At 33.2% G+C, this 24,480-nt stretch overlaps 2 protein-coding genes across 2 annotated transcripts; both read right to left on the bottom strand.

Moving 5' to 3' along the window:
- Nucleotides 1-328: 328 nt before the first annotated feature.
- On the bottom strand, nt 329-3,438 carry LOC134282214 (uncharacterized). The gene is made up of 3 exons (XM_062764646.1): nt 3,244-3,438; nt 2,003-2,264; nt 329-647 (listed from the first exon to the last, which is right to left on the bottom strand). Exons 1-3 carry the CDS (start codon nt 3,436-3,438, stop codon nt 358-360), a joined length of 747 nt encoding a protein of 248 aa, XP_062620630.1. The 3' UTR covers nt 329-357.
- Nucleotides 3,439-4,165: 727 nt separating this feature from the next.
- LOC134282213 (uncharacterized) lies at nt 4,166-23,315 on the bottom strand. Its single transcript, XM_062764645.1, has 11 exons — nt 23,312-23,315; nt 20,392-20,718; nt 18,888-19,061; nt 18,656-18,766; nt 18,044-18,136; nt 17,722-17,933; nt 16,483-16,744; nt 13,388-13,651; nt 8,949-9,284; nt 4,411-4,584; nt 4,166-4,290 (listed from the first exon to the last, which is right to left on the bottom strand). The coding sequence occupies exons 1-11, from the start codon at nt 23,313-23,315 to the stop codon at nt 4,166-4,168; spliced, it is 2,082 nt and encodes a 693-aa protein (XP_062620629.1).
- Between the last annotated feature and the right edge of the window lie 1,165 nt (nt 23,316-24,480).

The following is a 24,480-nucleotide window of genomic DNA, read 5'->3' as shown; positions in this document are numbered from 1 at the left end:
TAGGCTCAGTTTTCCCCCAAGACAGTTTATTGACAAACAAGTTGCATTGCAGCAGTGAACAAGGGCTAGTGTTTATTAAGCATTTAAATTATTTCTTTGTTCGTAGTAATGACTGTTTTCTGATATAACCTACCATTTCGAAATATTCTGTCTTACATGTCACAAGCGACAAAAGACCAAACAAACTTTATTGTTTTTCGTTAATCAAAAATATTTTCATGCGATCGTCAGTCCTATTAGCGTTTATCATCCAATGAATCTTGTTAATGTTGTTAAAGATTTTTTCATACTTTTATGTATTTGACAATGAAATCATATCTGGAACAACGATTACACCAACCATAGCTAACAGAAATGTCACTTAAAGAGCACCGGAAGTATATATCTAACCCCTGATATCACATCCGGAATAACAATGAAACCAATCATAGCTAACAGAAATATCACCCAAACAGCACCGGAAGCTGTGGCAGACGGCCGTGAATCTTTTATACTGATCTTTCTTCTCATGGCAACAGATGTTTCATTTTTTAAAACCATAAGTTCTTTTTTCATCTTCACAATTTCTTTAGTTAATGCTTCTTCGTTGGTGCTTGTGTACTTTGCTGCATGAACCTTATTACAAGGACACATGCATCTTCTTTTAGCTGAAATAGGAAGAAGAAGGATATACATGTAAATTACAGTGACTTTAAAAACTAACAATTCTTTCTTTAAAATTCGTGGTTTACTTTTACTTGAATTTGTGTCTGGAAAGTTATAAGGAACACTTTCACATAAAAATAAGAAATTATTAGTCCATTCCAAGATAGATTAAAGTCCAGGCTTTGTGATATCACTGACAGCTGCTTTTTCAATAAAATGAAGACGAATTATGTTTACGAAGACACAGAATTCTATAAATCAACTTCCACTTATTCATAGTTTTCAAGAGCAATTAAAATTTTTTCTAAAGACGATTTTGGGCTTCCAGAAAAGAATTATTTGCTGGAAAGTTGCCTTAACAGCGACCTTTCTTGGTATTTTTTGCCAAAACTTTAATTTTTTTCACAAACACTTTTAATCATAGTATACGGAATATCTTAAACTCTACATATAGATCGTTTAAAGTTACAACCAATGTACTTATTTAATTTCGAGTTGTTCTTTCAATATTAAGAAAAGCTAGAAATCTTTTTCTTTGGTATCGTGAGAATTTTTCAATTATTTTGTGATACGGTATTACAGAGGGCAATTGAAATTCGTGTTTTTCATAAGCCTATTTACAAAAAATATTATGATTACTGAGGCGTGATACTTTGAAATATGAACTATTCATTTGAAAACAAAATGAGTCGCTAAAACAAGTTAGGCCTAATTATTTTTTATACAATGCTTATATGGATTTTGTTTTAATAATGAACAAGACATGTGTATTAGCATTCAAATTTTTTCAAGATTGGGTCGGAATTATAATCCACTGAAAGTTGGTACATGTTCTCTAAGAAAGGTATTCATTCAATGTACACATGTCAACCAGAAATGTGAAATAACTAACGTATTAATGAATAGATTATTAGATTATTAGATTATTAGTACTTTCATTTACTGTGTAATCAAGAACAATCAGCATAAATTTTTATTCAATCTGTCAGCAAAAAAATAAAGAGCATCAGCAGAAAAGCTTAGTGACAAAGCGTCAGGTGCCTTTATTATAGGAAAACATATAAAAGTCTGAAGATAAGAATGAAGAAATATCTTTACAAACTGAATGCTATTCACATCCAAGGCCATTAAAAGCAGTTGAGGCGATCCATACTTTTGCGTGCCACATTACAATTAGCTGTGTAAATAATTAGTCCTTAAGAATAATACTGGTGAAAAACGTCTAAATGAAAATAAGAAAAAAAAGTGAAAAGTATAATTTGAAAACTAGAGTATGTAGGTGTTTGGTCCTTTTTTATATTTATCATTTATTTATATTGATTGTTATAGATATGTTAGTTGCGCTTTATCTGCAAACCTTTCTTCATCAATCCAATCACACGAATGTCGATTTCCACGTCATTTGTTTGTTGTTTTTGTCGTCCACTTCCCCATGGAGAATCAATATCGAATACGTAAGACATCCTGGTAGGTTTCACTCTCCAGACGTAAACGCCGAAGTTGTTGTAGCCGTACACCAGTCCAGAATATCTGTGTGAAGTACCATAACCAAGGAACGTGACCACTGAACCAGCTCCATAAAACGAGAAACCACCATTGGGGCCACTCAAGGGACGAATCTGAAAAATAGAGTATGTAGGTGTATTCAATGACAGCATACTTTACATCCAAAGATAAAGTGGATGCACAAAATAATGTACTTGCACGTAATCTGAAGCTGTGCTGATTTATTATCAAGTCCAAATAAAACAACAACAAAAATATTGTGGGTGTTGAATTAAATAAAAAAAGACGAGATATACCTTCCTTGGGAACCAATATCGTTTATAAAAATTAAGCAAGATATGGTTGTAAAACACTATGCGCTCAACTGCAACAAAATTCGAAAATGCAATTTTTAGCAGATAGGTCACAGTAAAGGTCACAAGGCCATTGACCTTGGTGTCATTTTAAAGAAAGTAATGAGTGGAGTATGCATACCATATATGAAGTCTCTATCTCATGGTTCAAAAGTTATGGCGAAAGTTCGAAAAAAGCTATTATTATCATATAGGCCACATTCAAGGTCACAAGGTCATTGACCTTGGTGTCATTTCGAAAGAATTTAATTAGTAGAGTATGTATTCCAAATATGAAGTCTCTATCCCTCAAGGTTAAAAAATTATGGCGAAGGTTAAAGTTAACAACAGATAGACAGATAAACAGACAAACAGATAAACAGGCAAACAGATAGGACAAAAACAATATAAGCCCCCATCTATCGATCCGAGGGCAAAAAAATCTATGCAAAAGGAAATCTGTAATAGCTGCAAGCAATTTCTGGAATTTACGCTCATATCGATGAAATGTAAAATTTGCTAGAGTTTCTCGAAGACAGAGGACATCACGAATAGGATTTCATAAGCTTTTACAACTTTTTGTGTATCTCCTTTTAAAAACATATGATAACTTTTATCATTTTAAAGCAAAGACCGGTCAACAGCTTTGCTGTAAAGCAAAATATCTAGAGATCATTGTGTTGTACGATGATTTGTCTGCTTTGATTAAATAAGAGCATAAAGGTACGAGAAATCTACAGACAACATAGCCAAAACATACCAAAACCTGCACAAGTAAATCTTTTGTGACAGTTTCACTTGGAAAGACCAATTTTGGGGTTGTGGTTGTATGGTCTCCAATCTTTGTTGTCATTCCACTCGAGTTTACTGCATTGTCAAGCGTCCAGGAAAGGATTCTGACTCTAACTGCATGTGTCCCAAAATGATAATACTCGTTTCTTCCCCATCCGTCCATTGCACTTATTATTGGATCTAAACATAATAATTATTATATTTTTAAAATATTGATAAATCTGTTACAGATTGCCCCCCCCCCCCCCCCCCAAAAAAAAGAAAAGTACACAATATATGTATTAAATCTTACATAAGGACTTAACCCATAGGCGAACATGAGAAGCATTGAATGCAAACGTCAGACTTCCAGTTTGTAAACCACATCTAAGGCATGCAGGCATCCCTGTGGATAGAAAGATACCGGTATACTAATAAAAAGCAATTGGATATAATTTAATTTTGGTTGCAACACGTCATTTGATTGGATAAAGAAATTACTATAAATTGTAAAACCTGGGTTTTCCTACGTCAGAATTACTTGTGTCAAAAATGTATCAATTCGCTGGACGTTACATTCAAAATATGAACAATTTGAAGACGTTTTAAGTGAGTTATTGTCTTGTTTTCTATACGTAATGATTGAAAAATAAATTATAAGGAATGAATAAAATAGAAATCCAAGTAATAATTCAGCTATAACTTGGGTTGGAGCAGTTTACGCTATTTATAAACAGCATCGCGGTTTGTAAAGCGTTAACTGTCCGCATCCCAGGTTATACAGTATAAATTGGATTGCTATTTAATTCATTCCTTAAAAAAGAGGAAATTAAGTGAAAAATCTTTGTATTGTCTGACATTTTGAAAATAATCATTGATAAAATATTCGTTTACAAAGAATTCTTCCATCGCTACCCATAAATACCGTTTCCTTCTGAAATCAATCCAGGCATCCTAGAAAACGGATTCACTGGTTCAGCTTGTACTACCACAATATCTGGATGTATCTTGACTGGCACTTCTAAGTAAGTCACTACTAAAAAAATAATTTTAAATTCAATAATATTTTAAAATCTTACTTAAAAAGTACCTAATTATGACCTGAAGTGACGTAATAAAAGCCTACAAGTTTAATATTCTTTTGTTTTCAATGTACCTGCTCCTTTACTTAAGTTCCTTGAAGTCATCGTGTATACGAATCCAGAGTCATATCTTGGAGGCATGTCCTTTTGTTGCCACATTTTCACTCGAACTTCGGCCTCGACAAAATCGATTTCATCAATAGTTTTATTTTGATGAGAAGTTGGGTAATACCAATCTTTCTTTTCACCTGTATGAAATAAATGTTAATTTTTTTTATTTTACACTGTCGTCTGTATCATCCCAAAAATGCCATTAAGGGGGATGTACAAGCCAATTGGATCTTGACTGGTGTGAAATAAGAAATGCCAAGAATGCGCTTAATACTCGTCTTAACTAGCCCAAAGTTACTCAAAGTGTTAATGCACTAGTTACCTACTGTTAGAGACCAAAATTAGTAAATAATTAAGTTTACTTTGTTTTAATTAGGAGGAAATTAATCATGGCAGAACTGCGCAGCTACAGCATTCACGAGATGAAAAATGCATTGAAAATGGTGTTAGTTTGATTCATTGATAATATGGCTACAACCATTTGTTTCGCTTTTTTCTTGTCATTATCTAAATTTCTTGAAAATTTGATTTTTCATATGTGTGTCTTCCTTTAGGCCATGTGTTTATTTCGTCCGCCATTCCTCTGTCACATAGAGTTCGAATAACATTGATTTTAGAATAAATGCGACCATAATAACATCAAGACAAGAAATTACTAAGTAATAATCATTAGGTAATATTACTTACTACCTTTATTTGTTTCATCGCTTCGTCTGATTAATGAAAAAACGCGATTTTAACCCCACTCTAGCAAATCGGGAAAAACTGTTCTGTTCATAGCTCGAGTTTCCTAGCTAATATTATTACACCGAGCACGTGTTTGACATGTGCATATATCTGCTGTGAATAGATGCGTTTATTACCATGATTATATTTAATTTTTCGTGGAACAAGTCTTGATAATTTGTTGGTTCCTTTAAAACTCAAGAAAAAAGCTAAAAAATGCCCTAAACATATGAGTTTACGTCGGGTCTTTTTTCTGTGGCGAAAGAAGTTATTTTGAAATGGGGCACTGCAAGGAGGATGCTTAGCATTTAATTTGAAAATGTTAAACAATATGCGGTGCCTGAAAAACAAATTGCAATTACATGTCTTACATTCGAAAAGTTGGTTCATATGTCTATTTTGTTTAGCAGTTGGATAGAAAAAATAGGCAGTTTAAGTATTTCCTTCAGGCACCTCACATAAATAGCTTGAGTGTTTGCAATGACCAACACATTGTATGGACAAATGTTTGGACATAAAAACGCATCATGTCTCATTATGTTGACTACGTTGTAAGCTCTCGCTCATTGAACATATGAAGCTTGATAAAATATATTGAGTTGTTTCTTTGAAATTTAGAAGCAATCACAATGTTTGCAAACAAAGGTCCATTGCATATGCTATGTCTATCATCGCAAAAAAAATGAGAGACTACCCCCCCCCTTTCCGAAAATCCTATGTTCTTTTTTCAAAATAGTGCCAGAGATTAAAACAATTTGCATCACAAAGTATGTGATGGAACATGTACTAGCCTTATAAGACCATTCGTTATAAAAAATATTTGGTTGCCATCTCTCCCGATCTAGAAATGGTCCGATTCAATTTTATTTTACATCCAATTACAGGATATTTTTTTCTTCCGTTAACAAATATGTTTACATTTTTAAAAAAAATTTTTTCTCACCATAAATACGGACCCAATAATTTTCCCTGAGTTGGGAGGTCTACCAAACGTCATTTTAAAGATGGTATAAAATATTTAATTATCTTGATTTTTTTCTCTACTCTGTAAAATTGTAATTTTGACAAAATGGGCAAATAAAGAAAAAATATTATTTATTAAATCTCCTTACCCACTCTGAATGATTCTATTCCTTTTCAAATTTTGCTCCGCTGTAATGAAAACTGTAAATGTTTATTTGACAGAGTACTAGTATTTGGGGGGGGGGGGGGGGGTGATCAAAAGTAAACTATATAATAGGTATTTGATAGTTATATTATTGCTGAAATATTCAAGTATTTTTCAAAGTGTAAATTGGAGACCTTTGATAGCATATTGCTTAATTAAAAAAAACCCTTTTCAAACTTGCTTTCACCGGGCAACATAACAAGTATCATATTCAACCACCTGCCTTCCTTCACTAAAACGATCTATCCAATCATTGATTGAATTACATGTATTAGGAAGTCATTTGTCTTAATAAACCATGAACAAATTCTTATACGTTACTTCAAAGGCATTTTTAAGATATACCTTAAATATTTTAGTCGTTTGTTGAATGAGTTCCACTGAGACAACCATTTTTTGTCACAAGTACCTGCATAATGACTTCATTTTCACATTGTGAGCAAAACTTTATTCACCATATGCTATTTATAGAACTTGAGTGTGCACCCAGTTTGTTTCTAATCTAAATTGTGGTTTTGTAGGTATAGAGATAGTTCGAGAACTTTTTGATTGCCCCTCGTACTAGTAGATACTAACACAAGGTTTTTCTTATCAATTTTATGTGTTTATTAACTTTGTGTTTCATTGGTGATAATTAAACTTTTGATAGATATTATAAGTTATCTGCGGCAAACTTAATTTTAAACTTTGATGGTGCTCATTTTTCCTTACCTGGAATCAAAGAGTTTATTTCAATACGTACACTATTTAACAACTGTTAGATAATAATACTAAATAAATTGCTTCAAGTCACACTATAACACAATTCCTCTTTTAAAAGTGTTCATATGCATTTGAAATATTTTGCAACTGTAATTCTCTTCTACATTTAAAGATTGTTATGTCCCTCCATATTAAGAAGAGGTCTGGAAAACAAAATTCTGTGCTAAAAATAGATCACGTGCTGCTATCAATGAACTACTTTCAGGGTTCTTTACACTCTTTTTGAAGACAACGATACCTTGTTTTGAACTTAAAATTATCATTTAAAAGTGCAAAATTTAGACATTTTCTCAACAAATGGTTGTAGAGAGAAGATTAATGCACACTTTGCGTATTTTTTTGGATTTTTTAAGGCTCTGCTGAATGCTGTAGCTGCGCAGTTCTAAGGAGCATATCAAAAGCATTTTTCTGCAAAAGTAGAGATTATATATGCACAACATGCATTCAGTTATGCATATTTATTGTATTTTTATCATAAGGGTTTAAAATTTGATCAAAATATAATGTACTTTAGCCATTTGAAGAAATGTTTACATTTTGTTCTCACTGCACTAAAGGTGGCCGTACATCCCCCTTAAGTAGAAAAATTGCATGAACGAATTGTCTATAAAGATTCTTTGCAACTTATCAAGAAGAAAATTTGTTTTATCCCATTTAAACATTATCTGCTGTATCATTAATTAATACGAGTAAGCTGTTTCATAATTTCAACAGAACAGAGTCGCCCGCGTGGCGCAGTGGTCAGAGCATCTGCTCTAGAGTCGCGAAGTCACAGGGTGACAATTACTTGTTTTTTTATTTTGTTTAGTATAATTATTTAGTACAGCTAGTCTAGTAAGTTAATGTAGTAAATAAGATAGCTGTAGTAAATTCCTTTCATTCATTCATTCATTCATACCTGGTCATTCATTGTATTCGTGATTGTCCGGTGTTCCGTATCACGTGAGTATTTGGTTGTCACGTGATTGTCTTGTGGTCTATTATTATCCTGTGAGTGGTAGAACCAGTATGTTTGGGGTGTGGTAGTTATGTACGCATGTGTGAGTCCTGGTATATATACTTATGCACGGACTATTCCTTTTTAATCTTGATGATAATTTGGATGTTCTCCTGCGAGAAATCTATTAGCAGTTTATCTAAGAAATTCCTTACGGAATCTTAGTGCCTTAATTGTTATCGAGACTGGTCACCTTTGTTCGTTCGTTTGTACTTCATTTATCATTGTCAAGTAATTGTCAAGTAATAAATATGTGAACCTTCATTGAGGAATTGGGTTTAGTTATCATTCCCTGAGATGAGAGACCCGTGACACCATTTAAACATTATCTGTTTTATCATTAATTAATACGAGTAAGCTGTTTGATAAGTTTCAACAGAACCGAGTCACCCGCGTAGCGCAGTGGTCAGAGCGTCTGCTCTACAGTCGCGAAGTAAGGAGTCAATCCTTATGTCGTGGGTTCGAATCCCACTGTGGGACGTGGAGACCGGTCCTTCGGAGGAAACCGTATAAACCGAGGTCCCGTGTCGCAGTAGGTGTTGGCACGAAAAAGATCCCTCTCTGCCCACTGGCCTTGAGTGCCAAGCATAGGACAAAATTTGCAGCTCTCCACCGGCAAGTGGTGGCGTCTCTATATGAACAAAAAATTCTCGAGAAGGACGTTAAACAATATACAATCAATCAACAGAATCGTATTTGGAGCTGTCGCTTGATGTAACTTGCAAATGTATAAAAATCCAAACCTCATTCAAACAGACGCTCTACTCTCTCCGTAAATCATCTCCGACCACCAGTTATCATTAACGGAAACAACCCGGCCAGCGTCTGATTCATCTATAGAGACTTACCACAATACACAGCTCCTCCGGATTTGAATTGGTTGGTACTGCTTGGCAACATAATAATAACACTACTTGCATTATAGAAATATATAACTCCGCCATATTTTTTTGGAGTGTCATCGTCTCGTGGAGAAGAACCGAATGCGTTAAAGATGTACGAGTTCCCGCTAGCTTTGATCCTTACTTCCACAGTTACTTTTACGGGTCTTGTTGTTGTGTCAACGCTATCTGGGAAATGAACGAAAAGTTCGCTTTTCGTATCATCTTGTGCTTTTACGTATTTCCATTCACTGATAAATGTGGGTTCATAAGGAATTATTCCTGCTCCAAAATCTAAAATAAGAGTGTAAAAGATATGTAAATAAAAAATTATTTACACTACAAAAATATTTTAAGCAACTTTTTTACTTTTTAAACACGACCTTATTTTTTCTTCAGATGCTACAAGAAATGATGTCACAGTCTTTAATCTGATCTGTTTCGTTAAACACCCGAATAAAGAAGAGCATATCCTGACTATAAATTGTTGAAATTATATATAATTAAAAAGGAATATAAAGATATAATAAAGCATTGTAAGAAATAATGCAATTAAAATAAATTCACAAAAACTTTTTTTAAGTGGTTGACCTTTTTTGCAATTATTCAATTGAACAAGGTACCTATTCTTCTATTATTTCTTATGAAATATTTGTTTAGATATTATATATCACTTATGGTTCATCATTTAATCAAACTAATTATTGAAGGTTAGAGGGTTGAAATTGTCAAAATACTTTTATTACATAAATATATCAGTAATTTCAATTGTATACTTACCTACATACAAAAGTACTCCCGACAAAAATGTAGCTGGAAAAATAAAACATGTACTCCTATGCATCTTAAAATCCCAATTGTATCGAAGCAAGATTAACTTAGTGAACTGCAGAGAGAGTCTTATAGCCTCAAGATTTTTAATTGGGATGTAAATAAATAATGAAGATTAAGGGTTTTTGTAAGAATTTGTCTGTTCTTCTAAAATTCAATCAATAAAGTGAAAAGCAGTGCTAAGTGTTTCATTTTATGAAGAATTTGAATATTATCACATTATCATTTTTACGTGCATTTTATATGATTAAATATCTTAATTGCTATATACGTTAATGAGTACCATGTATTTATCAATTAACAACATTACAATAAAGCATTGGAAATGATAAATTAAATTCAGTCTTGCATTCCACCACATCTCTATTTGAACTCTTCGTCTCGCATTTCCGAGATACATTTCCAAATTTGTTCCATCTTTGTTATTTCAATTACAAGTTTAAACAAACCTTTCAATGCCTTGAAATTGAACGTCTAAAATCCTCTTAAGTGTTATTTTCTTTTCTCAAATATAGTCCCGCTGGAAACACCAACACTGGTGATGTTATTTCAGTTGAAAATGACGTCCCGAAAGCAATATTTAAAAAAGGCCGAGCTCCGATCTTTCAGTTGGTGGAAGAACTTGATTTGACGTTGATCTTAATGAGATCGCAATACTCATACTTAACCTTTTAAGGATGGAATTCTTCTAAATCACATTTTAATCTTTTATATATATATATATATATATTTCTACCAACGAAGGTGAGTTTAATCTACCTCACCAATACTGGATTCCTTCAGTTTATAGAAATCTTTACAAAGAAAGCTCTACTAATCTCCTGTCTCTAACCCTAACAAAAATGTTAACTGCTGTAATGTAGAAACTATAGACGACCGTACTGTGCAACAGTATAGTAGATAAAAGTGGTATAAATCAAATGTGTATTCTCAGAAATTCAAAGAATTTTTAATAAATTAAATAGTTTTTTTTCCCAAAGATATTTAAGTACTGAAGTGGTGCAAATCAGATGTGAATACTTAAAAATTCCAAGGAACTTTTGGAGAATTTGAAATCATAAGATTTTACCAAAATTAACGATATTAAAACATACGACTTTCCTACTTTATATACCACCATTACTCACGATAAATTAAAGTCCAGGCTTTTTGATAATATTGTCAGCTGTTTTTTCAATAAAAATGGAACTCGTAAAATTACTCACGTCGTCATCGGTCATTTACAAAATTATTTTGTTAAAATACATTTTGATTGTACTTACAAGTACTCTGAAGTTAACATCAAAAAGATGCTTGAGTTTTGATTGACATATCTTTGTGTTTTTTAAGAAAAGGGCTTCAAACAGTCAATTTGAATTCCCATGGATATCAATTGCGTCCTGTTTTAAGCCGACCTATTTTTGTATTCATATGAAGCAGAATTTGTCCAAAATCTTATACGTGAAAAGAAAACGCTTGCTGAAGTTCAACTCAATATTTAGATACTATCGGAGTACTTTTTTCCACGTGGTATTAATTAATGCTATGTACGAGGTCACAAATTTTCCGCAGAAATTTGTCCAAGCATACTAATTATAAATGCAAGGCATATAGTGACAGTCAAGAAAATCCGCGTAATTTTCTACCAGCGGATTAAACTGAAATTGAGATTCCGCGGAATTATGACCCCGTGGAAAAAAGTATATCGAAGACGTATTGTCAATTAAAAATTATGATTTCCATTCTTTTGTCGATACTCTATATTCCGTTGAACTTTAAATAAAAGATACCACAGAGTCTGACAGATTTGTTTCATATTTAGACATTTTACTTGAAAAAGACGTTAATGGTAATCTAATAACCAAGCTTTATGACAAACGAGATGACTTTAATTTTTCAATTGTCAATTTTCCTTACTTATGCAGCAATATACATTCATTGCCTCCATGCGAGGTTCATATTTTTCAGTTGATTCGATACGCAAGAGCAAGATCTACGTATGAACAATTATTGACAAACAAGTTGCTGAGGCAAGCACATCAGCAGTCTTGTTTGAAGTCATCATTTCGTAAGTTCTATGGTCGATACCAGGACCTTATAATTATTTGAATGGCGAGGAAATAACTGCATAATTTGGAAACTGAATATGAACTTTTTTAAGAGGGATTTCTAAAAAACAAAATCATCTAACAAATTACAAATAATTGTAAGAATGACAGCTTTTTTATGAAAATTCAGATTGACAACTGTCAATGAAAATTTTAAAAAAAGAAAAAAGCATTGACATACACTGTAGAATAAAAAACAATCTGGATTCTTTATGTTTGCTTCTTTAGATTTGCTTAAAACCAGTTTGGTTCTTGAAAACCACTTACCCATTTAGGATGTTGTATAACTTTAATATACCCCAAATATTTCCCCCCATATCATCTTTTGCAATATATCTTACGGTTTTCCTTGTCAAATAAACATTTGAACATTTTTATAATTTAACGAATATCACTAATTTCATCAACATTTATAAATCAATAGAAAACCAAACAAAACTCATTCCGATTTGCATGTGTTTAATTAGGATACTCTGTCACAGACAACTAGTATTCATGGTCATTAATTGGTGTGATGTGTTATGGTTTACGTCCCTTTGTTTCTCTAATATGTATTTGCTCACCTTAAAAATATATTTTTCAATAAAACTTTTGCATCTCTTTACAAAACTTTTCTTTTGGAACTGTACTTAGAGATAAATAAACCAGTTTATTAATTGATGAACAGTATGTTGAATGTTATATTTCAGTAGGATCGGCATTATATAAAAGGGTTAAGAATATCAAGAGCGTTGTAGGTTCAGTTTTCCCCTAGACAGTATACTGGCAAATAGGTTTACATTACAGAAGTGAACAAGTGACTAATGTTTATTGAGCATTTAATTATTTCTTTGGTCGTAGTAATGACTTTTTTCCTGATATAACCTACCCTTTCGAAATATTCTGTCTTACATGTACATATACATTTCATCATAATTATTATGCCAATAAATATACACTTACTATAGTAGTTTGTCTAACCGTTACTCCATACAACTCACCAATAAAGGGAATTCATGACAATCGAAAGAAAATGCTTAGAAGGAAGCACTCCTCCTACATACCTGATCACAATTACATTGGTGTTTTCAGAGTGACTGTTTATATCCTTTTGAATTGTTAACGGGAATTATGAGTCACAGTTTGATATCTTCACTTTATTTTTCAATTCTCTAACTTACGAGAGAGAGAGAGAGAGAGAGAGAGAGAGAGAGAGAGAGAGAGATCACATGAAGGATCTGTTTCTCTACAATAGGGAGCATTCGGTTTGAAGCAAAATTCAATCGTCACAAGCGACAAAAGACCAAACAAACTTTATTGCTTTTCGTTAATCAAAAATATTTTCATGCAATTTCAGTCCTATTAGCGTTTTTCATCCAATGAATCTTGTTAATGTTGTTAAAGATTTTTTCATACGTTTATGTATTTGACAATGAATTCATATCTGGAACAACGATTACACCAACCATAGCTAACATAAATGTCACTTAAAGAACACCGGAAGTATATATCTAACCCCTGATATCACATCCGGAATAACGATGAAACCAACCATAGCTAACAGAAATATCACCCAAACAGCACCAGAAGCTGCGGCAGACGGCCGTGAATCTTTTACACTGATCTTTCTTCTCATGGCAACAGATGTTTCATTTTTTAAAACCATGAGTTCTTTTTTCATCTTCACAATTTCTTTCGTTAATGCTTCTTCGTTGGTGCTTGTGTACCTTACTGCATGAACCTTATTACAAGGACACATACATTTTCTTTTAGCTGAAATAAGAAGAAAGATTTAAATTACAGTGACTTTAAATACTAACAATTCTTTCTTTAGAATTCGTGGTTTACTCTTACTTGAATTTGTGTCTGGAAAGTTATTAGGAACACTTTCACATAAAAAATAAGAAATTATTATGTCCATTCCAAGATAGATTAAAGTCCAGGCTTTGTGATATCACTGACAGCTGCTTTTTCAATAAAATGAAGACGAATTATGTTTACGAAGACACAGAATTCTATAAATCAACTTCCACTTATTCATAGTTTTCCAGAGCACTTAAAATTATTTCTAAAGACGATTCTAGGGTTCAAGAAAAGAATTATTTGCTGGAAAGTTGCCTTAACAGCGACCTTACTTGGTATTTTTTGTTAAAACTTTAATTTTTTTTTCAGAAATACTTTAAATCGTAATGTACGGAATATCTTAAACTCTACATATAGATCGTTTAAAGTTACAACCAATGTACTTATTTAATTTGGAGTTGTTCTTTCAATATTAAGAAAAGCTAGAAATCTTTCTCTTTGGTATCGTGAGAATTTTTCAATTATTTTGTGATACGGTCTTGCAAAGGGCGATTGATATTTGTGTTTTTTATAAGCCTAATTACAAAAAATATTATTACTGAGGCGTGATACTTTGAAATATGAACTATTCATTTGAAAACAAAATCAGTCGCTAAAACAAGTTAAGCCTAATTATTTTTTTATACAATGCTTATATTGATTTTGTTTTAATAATGAACAAGACATGTGTATTAGCTTTCAAATTTTTTCAAGATTGGGTCGGAATCATAATCCACTGAAAGTTGGTACATGTTCTCTAAGAAAGCTATTCATTCAATGTACACATTCAACCAGAAATGTGAAATAACTAACGTACTAATGAATAATGTCATTTTTTTTTAACTCACATATATCTTTAAAAGAAATGAAAAAAATAAAACACGAAAATTAAATGTCAGATTATTAGTACTTTCATTTACTGAGTAATCAAGAGCAATCAGCATAAATTTTTATTCAATCTGTCAGCAAAAAAATAAAGAGCATCAGCAGAAAAGCTTAGTGACAAAGCGTCAGGTGCCATTATTATAGGAAAACATATAAAAGCCTGAAGATAAGAATGAAGAAATATATCTTTACAAACTGAATGCTATTCACATCCAAAGCCATTAAAAGCAGTTGAGGCGATCCATACTTTTGCATGCCACATTACAATTAGCTGTGTAAATAATTAGTCCCTAAGAATAATTCTGGTGAAAAACGTCTAAATAAAAATAAGTAAAACAAGAGGCCCAGGGGCCACAGCGCTCACCTGAGTACATCGGCTAAGAAAAAGCACATATCAGATCAGAACTGAAAGTTTACTGAGGGGTGGGCTTGAATTTTAACCCCCCAGGGTTTCATGATTTGAATAAACTAGAATCTACACTACCTGAGGATGATTCCATATAAATATCACTTATCATGGCTTTGAAGTACTTGAAAAGAAGATTTTAAAAGGTATCCCTATGTAAAACTTGGGTCGGCCATTTTGGCCCAGGGGTTATGATTTGCACAAATTTGAATCTACACTACCTGAGAATGATTCCACATGAGTTTCATCTTTCCTGGCCCAGTGGTTCTTGAGAAGAAGATTCTTAAAGATTTTTCCTATATCTTCCTATGTAAAATTCTGATCTGGCATTTTGGCCCCACCCTAGCCCCGGGGGCTATGATTTGGACACATTTGAGTCTACACTACCTGAGGAAAATTTTACATGAGTTTTATCTTTTCTGGTCCAGTGTTTCTTGAGAAGAAGATTTTTTAAGATTTTTCCTATATATTCCTATGTAAAACTTTGATCGGCCATTTTGGCCCCACCCTAGCCCCGGGGGTCATGATTTGTACAAACTTGAATCTACACTACCTGAGGATGATTCCACATGAGTTTCATCTTTCCTGGTCCAGTGGTTCTTGAGAAGAAGATTTTTTAAGATTTTCCCTATATATTCCTATGTAAAACTTGGGTCGGCCATTTTGGCCCCACCCTAGCCCCGGGAGTCATGATTTGAACAAACTTGAATCTACACTACCTGAGGATAATTCCACATGAGTTTCATCTTTCCTGGTCCAGTGGTTCTTGAGAAGAAGATTTTTTAAGATTTTTCCTATATATTCCTATGTAAAACGTGGGTCGGCCATTTTGGCCCCACCCTAGCCCCGGGGTCATGATTTCAACAAACTTGAATCTACACTACCTGAGGATGATACCACATGAGTTTTATCTTTCCTGGCCCAATGGTCTTTGAGAAGAAGATTTTTAAAGATTTTTCCTATATATTCCTATGTAAAACTTGGGTCGGCCATTTTGGCCCCACCCTAGCCCCGGGGGTCATGATTTGAACAAACTTGAATCTACACTACCTGAAGATGATTCCACATGACTTTCATCTTTCCTGGCCCAGTGGTTCTTGAGAAGAAGATTTTTTTTTAAATGCCATTAATTTTTCACTAATTCATAATTATCTCCCCTTGGAAAAGGGCGTGGCCCTTCATTTGAAGAAATTTGAATTCCCTTTACCCAAGGATACTTTGTAGCAAGTTTGGTTGAAATTGGCCCAGTGGTTCTTGAGAAGAAGATGAAAATGTGAAAAGTTTACGACAACGACGACGACAACGACTACGACAACGGCAGACAACAGACAAATTTTGATCAGAAAAGCTCACTTGAAAAGTGAAAAGTATAATTTGAAAACTAGAGTATGTAGGTGTTTGGTCCTTTTTATATTTATCATTTATTTATATTGATTGTTATAGATATGTTAGTTGCGCTTTATCTGCAAACCTTTCTTCATCAATCCAATCACACGAATGTCGATTTCCACGTCATTTGTTTGTTGTTTTTGTCGTCCACTTCCCCATGGATAATCAATATCGAACACGTACGACATGTTGGTAGGTTTCACTCTCCAGACGTAAACACCGAAGTTGTTGTAGCCGAACACAAGTCCAGAATATCTGTGTGAAGTTCCATAACCACGAAACGTGACCACTGAACCAGCTCCATAAAACGAGAAATTACCATTGGGGCCACTCAAGGGACGAATCTGAAAAATAGAGTGTGTAGGTGTATTCAATGACAGCATACTTTACATCCAAAGATAAAGTGGATGCATAAAATAATGTACTTGCACGTAATCTGAAGCTGTGCTGATTTATTATCAAGTCCAAATAAAACAACAACAAAAATATTGTGGGTGTTGAATTAAATAAAAAAAGACGAGATATACCTTCCTTGGGAACCAATAATTTATAAAAATTAAGCAAGATATGGTTGTAAAACACTATGCGCTAAACTGCAACAAAATTCGAAAATGCAATTTTTAGCAGATACGTCACAGTAAAGGTCACAAGGCCATTGACCTTGGTGTCATTTTAAAGAAAGTAATGAGTGGAGTATGCATACCAAATATGAAGTCTCTATCTCATGGTTCAAAGGTTATGGCGAAAGTTCGAAAAAAGCTATTATTATCATATAGGTCACATTCAAGGTCACAAGGTCATTGACCTTGGTGTCATTTCGAAAGAACTTAATTAGTGGAGTATGTATACCAAATATGAAGTCTCTATCTCTCAAGGTTAAAAAATTATGGCGAAGGTTAAAGTTAACAACAGACAGACTGATAAACAGACAAACAGATAAACAGGCAGACAGACAGGACAAAAACAATATAAGCCCCCATCTATCGATCCGAGGGCATAAAAATCTATGCAAAATGAAATCTGTAATAGCTGCAAGCAATTTCTGGAATTTACGCTCATATCGATGAAATGTAAAATTTTCTAGAGTTCCTCGAAGACAGAGGACATCACGAATAGGATTTCATAAGCTTTTACAACTTTTTGTGTATCTCCTTTTAAAAACATATGATAACTTTTATCATTTTAAAGCAAAGTCCGGTCAACAGCTTTGCTGTAAAGCAAAATATCTAGAGATCATTGTGTTGTACAATGATTTGTCTGCTTTGATTAAATAAGAGCATAAAGGTACGAGAAATCTACAGACAACATAGCCAAAACATACCAAAACCTGCACAAGTAAATCTTTTGTGACAGTTTCACTTGGAAAGACCAATTTTGGGGTTGTGGTTGAATGGTCTCCAATCTTTGTTGTCATTCCACTCGAGTTTACTGCACTGTCAAGCGTCCAGGAAAGGATTCTGACTCTAACTGCATGTGTCCCAAAATGATAATACTCGTTTCTTCCCCATCCGTCCATTGCACTTATTATTGGATCTAAACATAATAATTATCATATTTTTAAAATATTGATAAATCTGTTACAGATTGCCCCCCCCCCCCCCCAAAAAAAAAGAATAGTACACAATATATGTATTAAATCTTACATAACGACTTAACCCATAGGCGAACATGAGAAGCATTGAATGCAAACGTCAGACTTCCAGTTTGAAAACCACATCTAAGGCATGCAGGCATCCCTGTGGATAGAAAGATACCGGTATACTAATAAAAAGCAATTGGATATAATTTAATTTTGGTTGCAACACGTCATTTGATTGGATAAAGAAATTACTATAAATTGTAAAACCTGGGTTTTCCTACGTCAGAATTACTTGTGTCAAAAATGTATCAATTCGCTGGACGTTACATTTAAAATATGAACAATTTGAAGACGTTTTAAGTGAGTTATTGTCTTGTTTTCTATACGTAATGATTGAAAAATAAATTATAAGGAATGAATAAAATAGAAATCCAAGTAATAATTCAGCTATAACTTGGGTTGGAGCAGTTTACGCTATTTATAAACAGCATCGCGGTTTGTAAAGCGTTAACTGTCCGCATCCCAGGTTATACAGTATAAATTGGATTGCTATTTAATTCATTCCTTAAAAAAGAGGAAATTAAGTGAAAAATCTTTGTATTGTCTGACATTTTGAAAATAATCATTGATAAAATATTCGTTTACAAAGAATTCTTCTATCGCTACCCATAAATACCGTTTCCTTCTGAAATCAATCCAGGCATCCTAGAAAACGGATTCACTGGTTCAGCTTGTACTACCACAATATCTGGATGTATCTTGACTGGCACTTCTAAGTAAGTCACTACTAAAAAAATAATTTTAGATTCAATAATATTTTAAAATCTTACTTAAAAAGTACCTACTTAATGACCTGAAGTGACGTAATAGAAGCCTACAAGTTTAATATTCTTTTGTTTTCAGTGTACCTGCTCCTTTGCTTAAGTTCCTTGAAGTCATCGTGTATACGAATCCAGAGTCATATCTTGGAGGCATGTCCTTTTGTTGCCACATTTTCACTCGAACTTCGGCCTCGACAAAATCGATTTCATCAATAGTTTTATTTTGATGAGAAGTTGGGTAATACCAATCTTTCTTTTCACCTGTATGAAATAAATGTTAATTTTCTTTATTTTACACTGTCGTCTGTATCATCCCAAAAATGCCATTAAGTAGAAAAATTGCATGAACGAATTGTCTATAAAGATTCTTTGCAACTTATCAAGAAGAAAATTTGTTTTATCCCATTTAAACATTATCTGCTGTATCATTAATTAATACGAGTAAGCTGTTTGATATTTTCAACAGAACCGAGTCGCCCGCGTAGCGCAGTGGTCAGAGCGTCTGCTCTAGAGTCGCGAAGTCACAGGGTGACAATTACTTGTTTTTTTATTTTGTTTAGTATAATTATTTAGTACAGCTAGTCTAGTAAGTTAATGTAGTAAATAAGATAGCTGTAGTAAATTCCTTTCATTCATTCATACCTGGTCATTCATTGTATTCGTGTTTGTCCGGTGTTCCGTGTCACGTGAGTATTTGGTTGTCACGTGATTGTCTTGTGGTCTATTATTATCCTGTGAGTGGTAGAACCAGTATGTTTGGGGTGTGGTAGTTATGTAGGCATGTGTGAGTCCTGGTATATATACTTCTGCACGGACTATTCCTTTTTAATCTTGATGATAATTTGGATGTTCTCCTGCGAGAAATCTATTAGCAGTTTATCTGAGAAATTCCTTACGGAATCTTAGTGCCATAATTGTTGATGAGACTGGGCACCTTCGTTTGTACTTCGTTTGTACTTCATTTATCATTGTCAAGTAATTGTCAAGTAATAAATATGTGAACCTTTATTGAGGAATTGTGTTTAGTTATCATTCCCTGAGATGGGAGACCCGTGACACCATTTAAACATTATCTGTTGTATCATTAATTAATACGAGAAAGCTGTTTGATAAGTTTCAACAGAACCGAGTCGCCCGCGTAGCGCAGTGGTCAGAGCGTCTGCTCTAGAGTCGCGAAGTAAGGAGTCAATCCTTATGTCGTGGGTTCGAATCCCACTGTGGGACGTGGAGACCGGTCCTTCGGAGGAAACCGTATAAACCGAGGTCCCGTGTCGCAGTAGGTTTTGGCACGAAAAAAATCCCTCTCTGCCCACTGGCCCTGAGTGCCAAGCATAGGACAAAATTTGCAGCTCTCCACCGGCAAGTGGTGGCGTCTCTATATGAACAAAAAATTCTCGAGAAGGACGTTAAACAATATACAATCAATCAACAGAACCGTATTTGGAGATGTCGCTTGATATAACTTGCAAATGTATAAAAATCCAAATCTCATTCAAACAGACGCTCTACTCTCTCCGTAAATCTCCGACCACCAGAGTTATCATTAACGGAAACAACCCGGCCAGCGTCTGCTTCATCTATAGAGACTTACCACAATACACAGCTCCTCCGGATTTGAATTGGTTGGTACTGCTTGGCAACATAATAATAACACCACTTGCATTATAGAAATATATAACTCCGCCATATTTTTTTGGAGTGTCATCGTCTCGTGGAGAAGAACCGAACGCGTTAAAGATGTACGAGTTCCCGCTAGCTTTTATCCTTACTTCCACAGTTACTTTTACGGGTCTTGTTGTTGTGTCAACGCTATCTGGGAAATGAACGAAAAGTTCGCTTTTCGTATCATCTTGTGCTTTTAGGTAGTTCCATTCACTGATAAATGTGGGTTCAGAAGGAATTATTCCTGCTCCAAAATCTAAAATAAGAGTGTAAAAGATATGTAAATAAAAATTTATTTACACTACAAAAATATTCTAAGTAACTTTTTTACTTTTTAAACACGACCTTATTTTTTCTTCAGATGCTACAAGAAATGATGTCACAGTCTTTAATCTGATCTGTTTCGTTAAACACCCGAATAAAGAAGAGCATATCCTGACTATAAGTTGTTGAAATTATATATAATTAAAAAGTAATATAAAGATATGATAAAGCATTGTAAGAAATAATGCAATTAAAAAAAATTCACAAAAACTTTTTTAAGTGGTTGACCTTTTTTGCAATTATTCAATTGAACAAAGTACCTATTCTTCTCTTATTTCTTATGAAATATTTGTTTAGATATTATATATCACTTATGGTTCATCATTTAATTAAACTAATTACTGAAGGTTAGAGGGTTGAAATTGTCAAAATACTTTTATTACATAAATATATCAGTAGTTTCAATTGTATACTTACCTACATACAAAAGTACTCCCGACAAAAATGTAGCTGGAAAAATAAAAAATGTACTCCTATGCATCTTAAAATCCCAACTGTATCGAAGCAAGATTAACTTAGTGGACTGCAGAGAGAGAGTCTTATAGCCTCAAGATTTTTAATTGGGATGTAAATAAATAATGAAGATTAAGGGTTTTTGTAAGAATTTGTCTGTTCTTCTAAAATTCAATAAATAAAGTGAGAAGCAGTGCTAAGTGATTCATTTTATGAAGAATTTGAACATTATCACATTATCATTTTTACGTGCATTTTATATGATTAAATATCTTAATTGCTATATACGTTAATGAGTTCCATGTATTTATCAATTAACAACATTACAATAAAGCATTGGAAATGATAAATTAAGTTCAGTCTTGCATTCCACCACATCTCTATTTGAACTCTTCGTCTCGCATTTCCGAGATATATTTCCAAATTTGTTCCATCTTTGTTATTTCAATTACAAGTATAAACAAACCTTTTGATGCCTTGAAATTGAACGTCTAAAACCCTCTTAAGTGTTATTTTCTTTTCTCAAATATAGTCCCGCTGGAAACACCAACACTCTCTAACCCTATCAAAAATGTTAACTGCTGTAATGTAGAAACTATAGACGACCGTACTGTGCAACAGTATAGTAGATAAAAGTGGTATAAATCAAATGTGTATTCTCAGAAATTCAAAGAATTTTTAATAAATTAAATAGTTTTTTTCCCCAAAGATATTTAAGTACTGAAGTGGTGCAAATCAGATGTGAATACTTAAAAATTCCAAGGAACTTTTGGAGAATTTGAAATCATAAGATTTTACCAAAATTAACGATATTAAAACATACGACTTTCCTACTTTATATACCACCATTACTCACGATAAATTAAAGTCCAGGCTTTTTGATAATATTGTCAGCTGTTTTTTCAATAAAAATGGAACTCGTAAAATTACTCACGTCGTCATCGGTCATTTACAAAATTATTTTGTTAAATTGCATTTTGATTGTACTTACAAGTACTCTGAAGTTAACATGAAAAAGATGCTTGAGTTTTGATTGATATATCTTTGTGTTTTTTAAGAAAAGGGCTTCAAACAGTCAATTTGAATTCCCATGGATATCAATTGCGTCCTGTTTTAAGCCGACCTATTTTTGTATTCATATGAAGCAGAATTTGTCCAAAATCTTATACGTGAAAAGAAAACGCTTGCTTAAGTTCAACTCAATATTTAGATACTGTCGGAGTACTTTTTTCCACGTGGTATTAATTAATGCTATGTACGAGGTCACAAATTTTCCGCAGAAATTTGTCCAAGCGTACTTATTATAAACGTAAGGCATATAGTGACAGTCTAAGAAATCCGCGTAATTTTCTACCCGCAGATTTAACAGAAATTGAGATTCCGCGGAATTATGAACCTGTGGAAAAAAGTATATCGACGACGTATTGTCAATTAAAAATGCTTATTTCCATTCTTTTGTCGATACTCTATATTCCGTTGAACTTTAAATAAAAGATACCACAGAGTCTGACAGATTTGTTTCATATTTAGACATTCTACTTGAAAAAGACGTTAATGGTAATCTAATAACCAAGCTTTATGACAAACGGGATGACTTTAATTTTTCAATTGTCAATTTTCCTTACTTATGCAGCAATATACATTCATTGCCTCCATGCGAGGTTCATATTTTTCAGTTGATTCGATACGCAAGAGCAAGATCTACGTATGAACAATTATTGACAAACAAGTTGCTGAGGCAAGCACATCAGCAGTCTTGTTTGAAGTCATCATTTCGTAAGTTCTATGGTCGATACCAGGACCTTATAATTATTTGAATGGCGAGGAAATAACTGCATAATTTGGAAACTGAATATGAACTTTTTTTAGAGGGATTTCTAAAAAACAAAATCATCTAACAAATTACAAATAATTGTAAGAATGACAGCTTTTTTATGAAAATTCAGATTGACAACTGTCAATGAAAATTTTTAAAAAAGAAAAAAGCATTGACATACACTGTAGAATAAAAAACAATCTAGATTCTTTATGTTTACTTCTTAAAACCAATTTGGTTCTTGAAAACCACTTACCCATTTCGGATGTTGTATAACTTTAATATACCCCAAATATTTCCCCCCATATCATCTTTTGCAATATATCTTACGGTTTTCCTTGTCAAATAAACATTTGAACATTTTTATAATTTAACGAATATCACTAATTTCATCAACATTTATAAATCAATAGAAAACCAAACAAAACTCATTCCGATTTGCATGTGTTTAATTAGGATACTCTGTCACACACAACTAGTATTCACGGTCATTAATTGGTGTGATGTGTTATGGTTTACGTCCCTTTGTTGCTTTAGTATGTATTTGTTCACCTTAAAAATATATTTTTCAATAAAACTTTTGCATCTCTTTACAAAATGTTTCTTTTGGAACTGTACTGAGAGATAAATAAACCAGTTTATTAATTGATGAACAGTATGCTGAATGTTATATTTCAGTAGGATCGGCATTATATAAAAGGGTTAAGAATATCAAGAGCGTTGTAGGTTCAGTTTTCCCCTAGACAGTATACTGGCAAATAGGTTTACATTACAGAAGTGAACAAGTGACTAGTGTTTATTGAGCATTTAATTATTTCTTTGGTCGTAGTAATGACTTTTTTCCTGATATAACCTACCCTTTTGTAATATTCTGTCTTACATGTACATATACATTTCATAATAATTATTATGCCCTTAAATTTACACTTACTATAGTAGTTTGTCTAATCGTTACTCCGTTCAACTCACCAATAAAGGGAGTTCATGACAATCGAAAGAGATAATGCTTACAAGCACTCCTCCTACATACCTGATCACAATTACATTGGTGTTTTCAGAGTGACTGTTTTTGTCATTTTGAATTGTTAACGGGAATTATGAGTCACGGTTTGATATCTTCACCCCTTTTCATTTTTTCTAATTTACGAGAGAGAGAGAGAGAGATCACATAAAGAATCTGTTTCTCTACAAAAGCGAGCATTCGATTTGAAGCAAAATTCAGTCGTCACAAGCGACAAAAGACCAAACAAACTTTATCGTTTTTCGTTAATCAAAAATATATTGATACAATTGTCAGTCCTATTAGCGTTTTTCATCCAATGAATCTTGTTAATGTTGTTAAAGATTTTTCATACATATATGTATATGACAATGAAATCATATCCGAAACAACGGTTACACCAACCATAGCTGACAGAAATGTCA

This window comes from Saccostrea cucullata, unplaced genomic scaffold (assembly GCF_032062105.1).
Source record: "Saccostrea cucullata isolate Sc308-1 unplaced genomic scaffold, CSIRO_AGI_Scuc_v1 ctg12928, whole genome shotgun sequence".
Classification (NCBI taxonomy): domain Eukaryota; kingdom Metazoa; phylum Mollusca; class Bivalvia; order Ostreida; family Ostreidae; genus Saccostrea; species Saccostrea cuccullata.
This window is presented reverse-complemented; position numbering and strand designations above follow the sequence as displayed.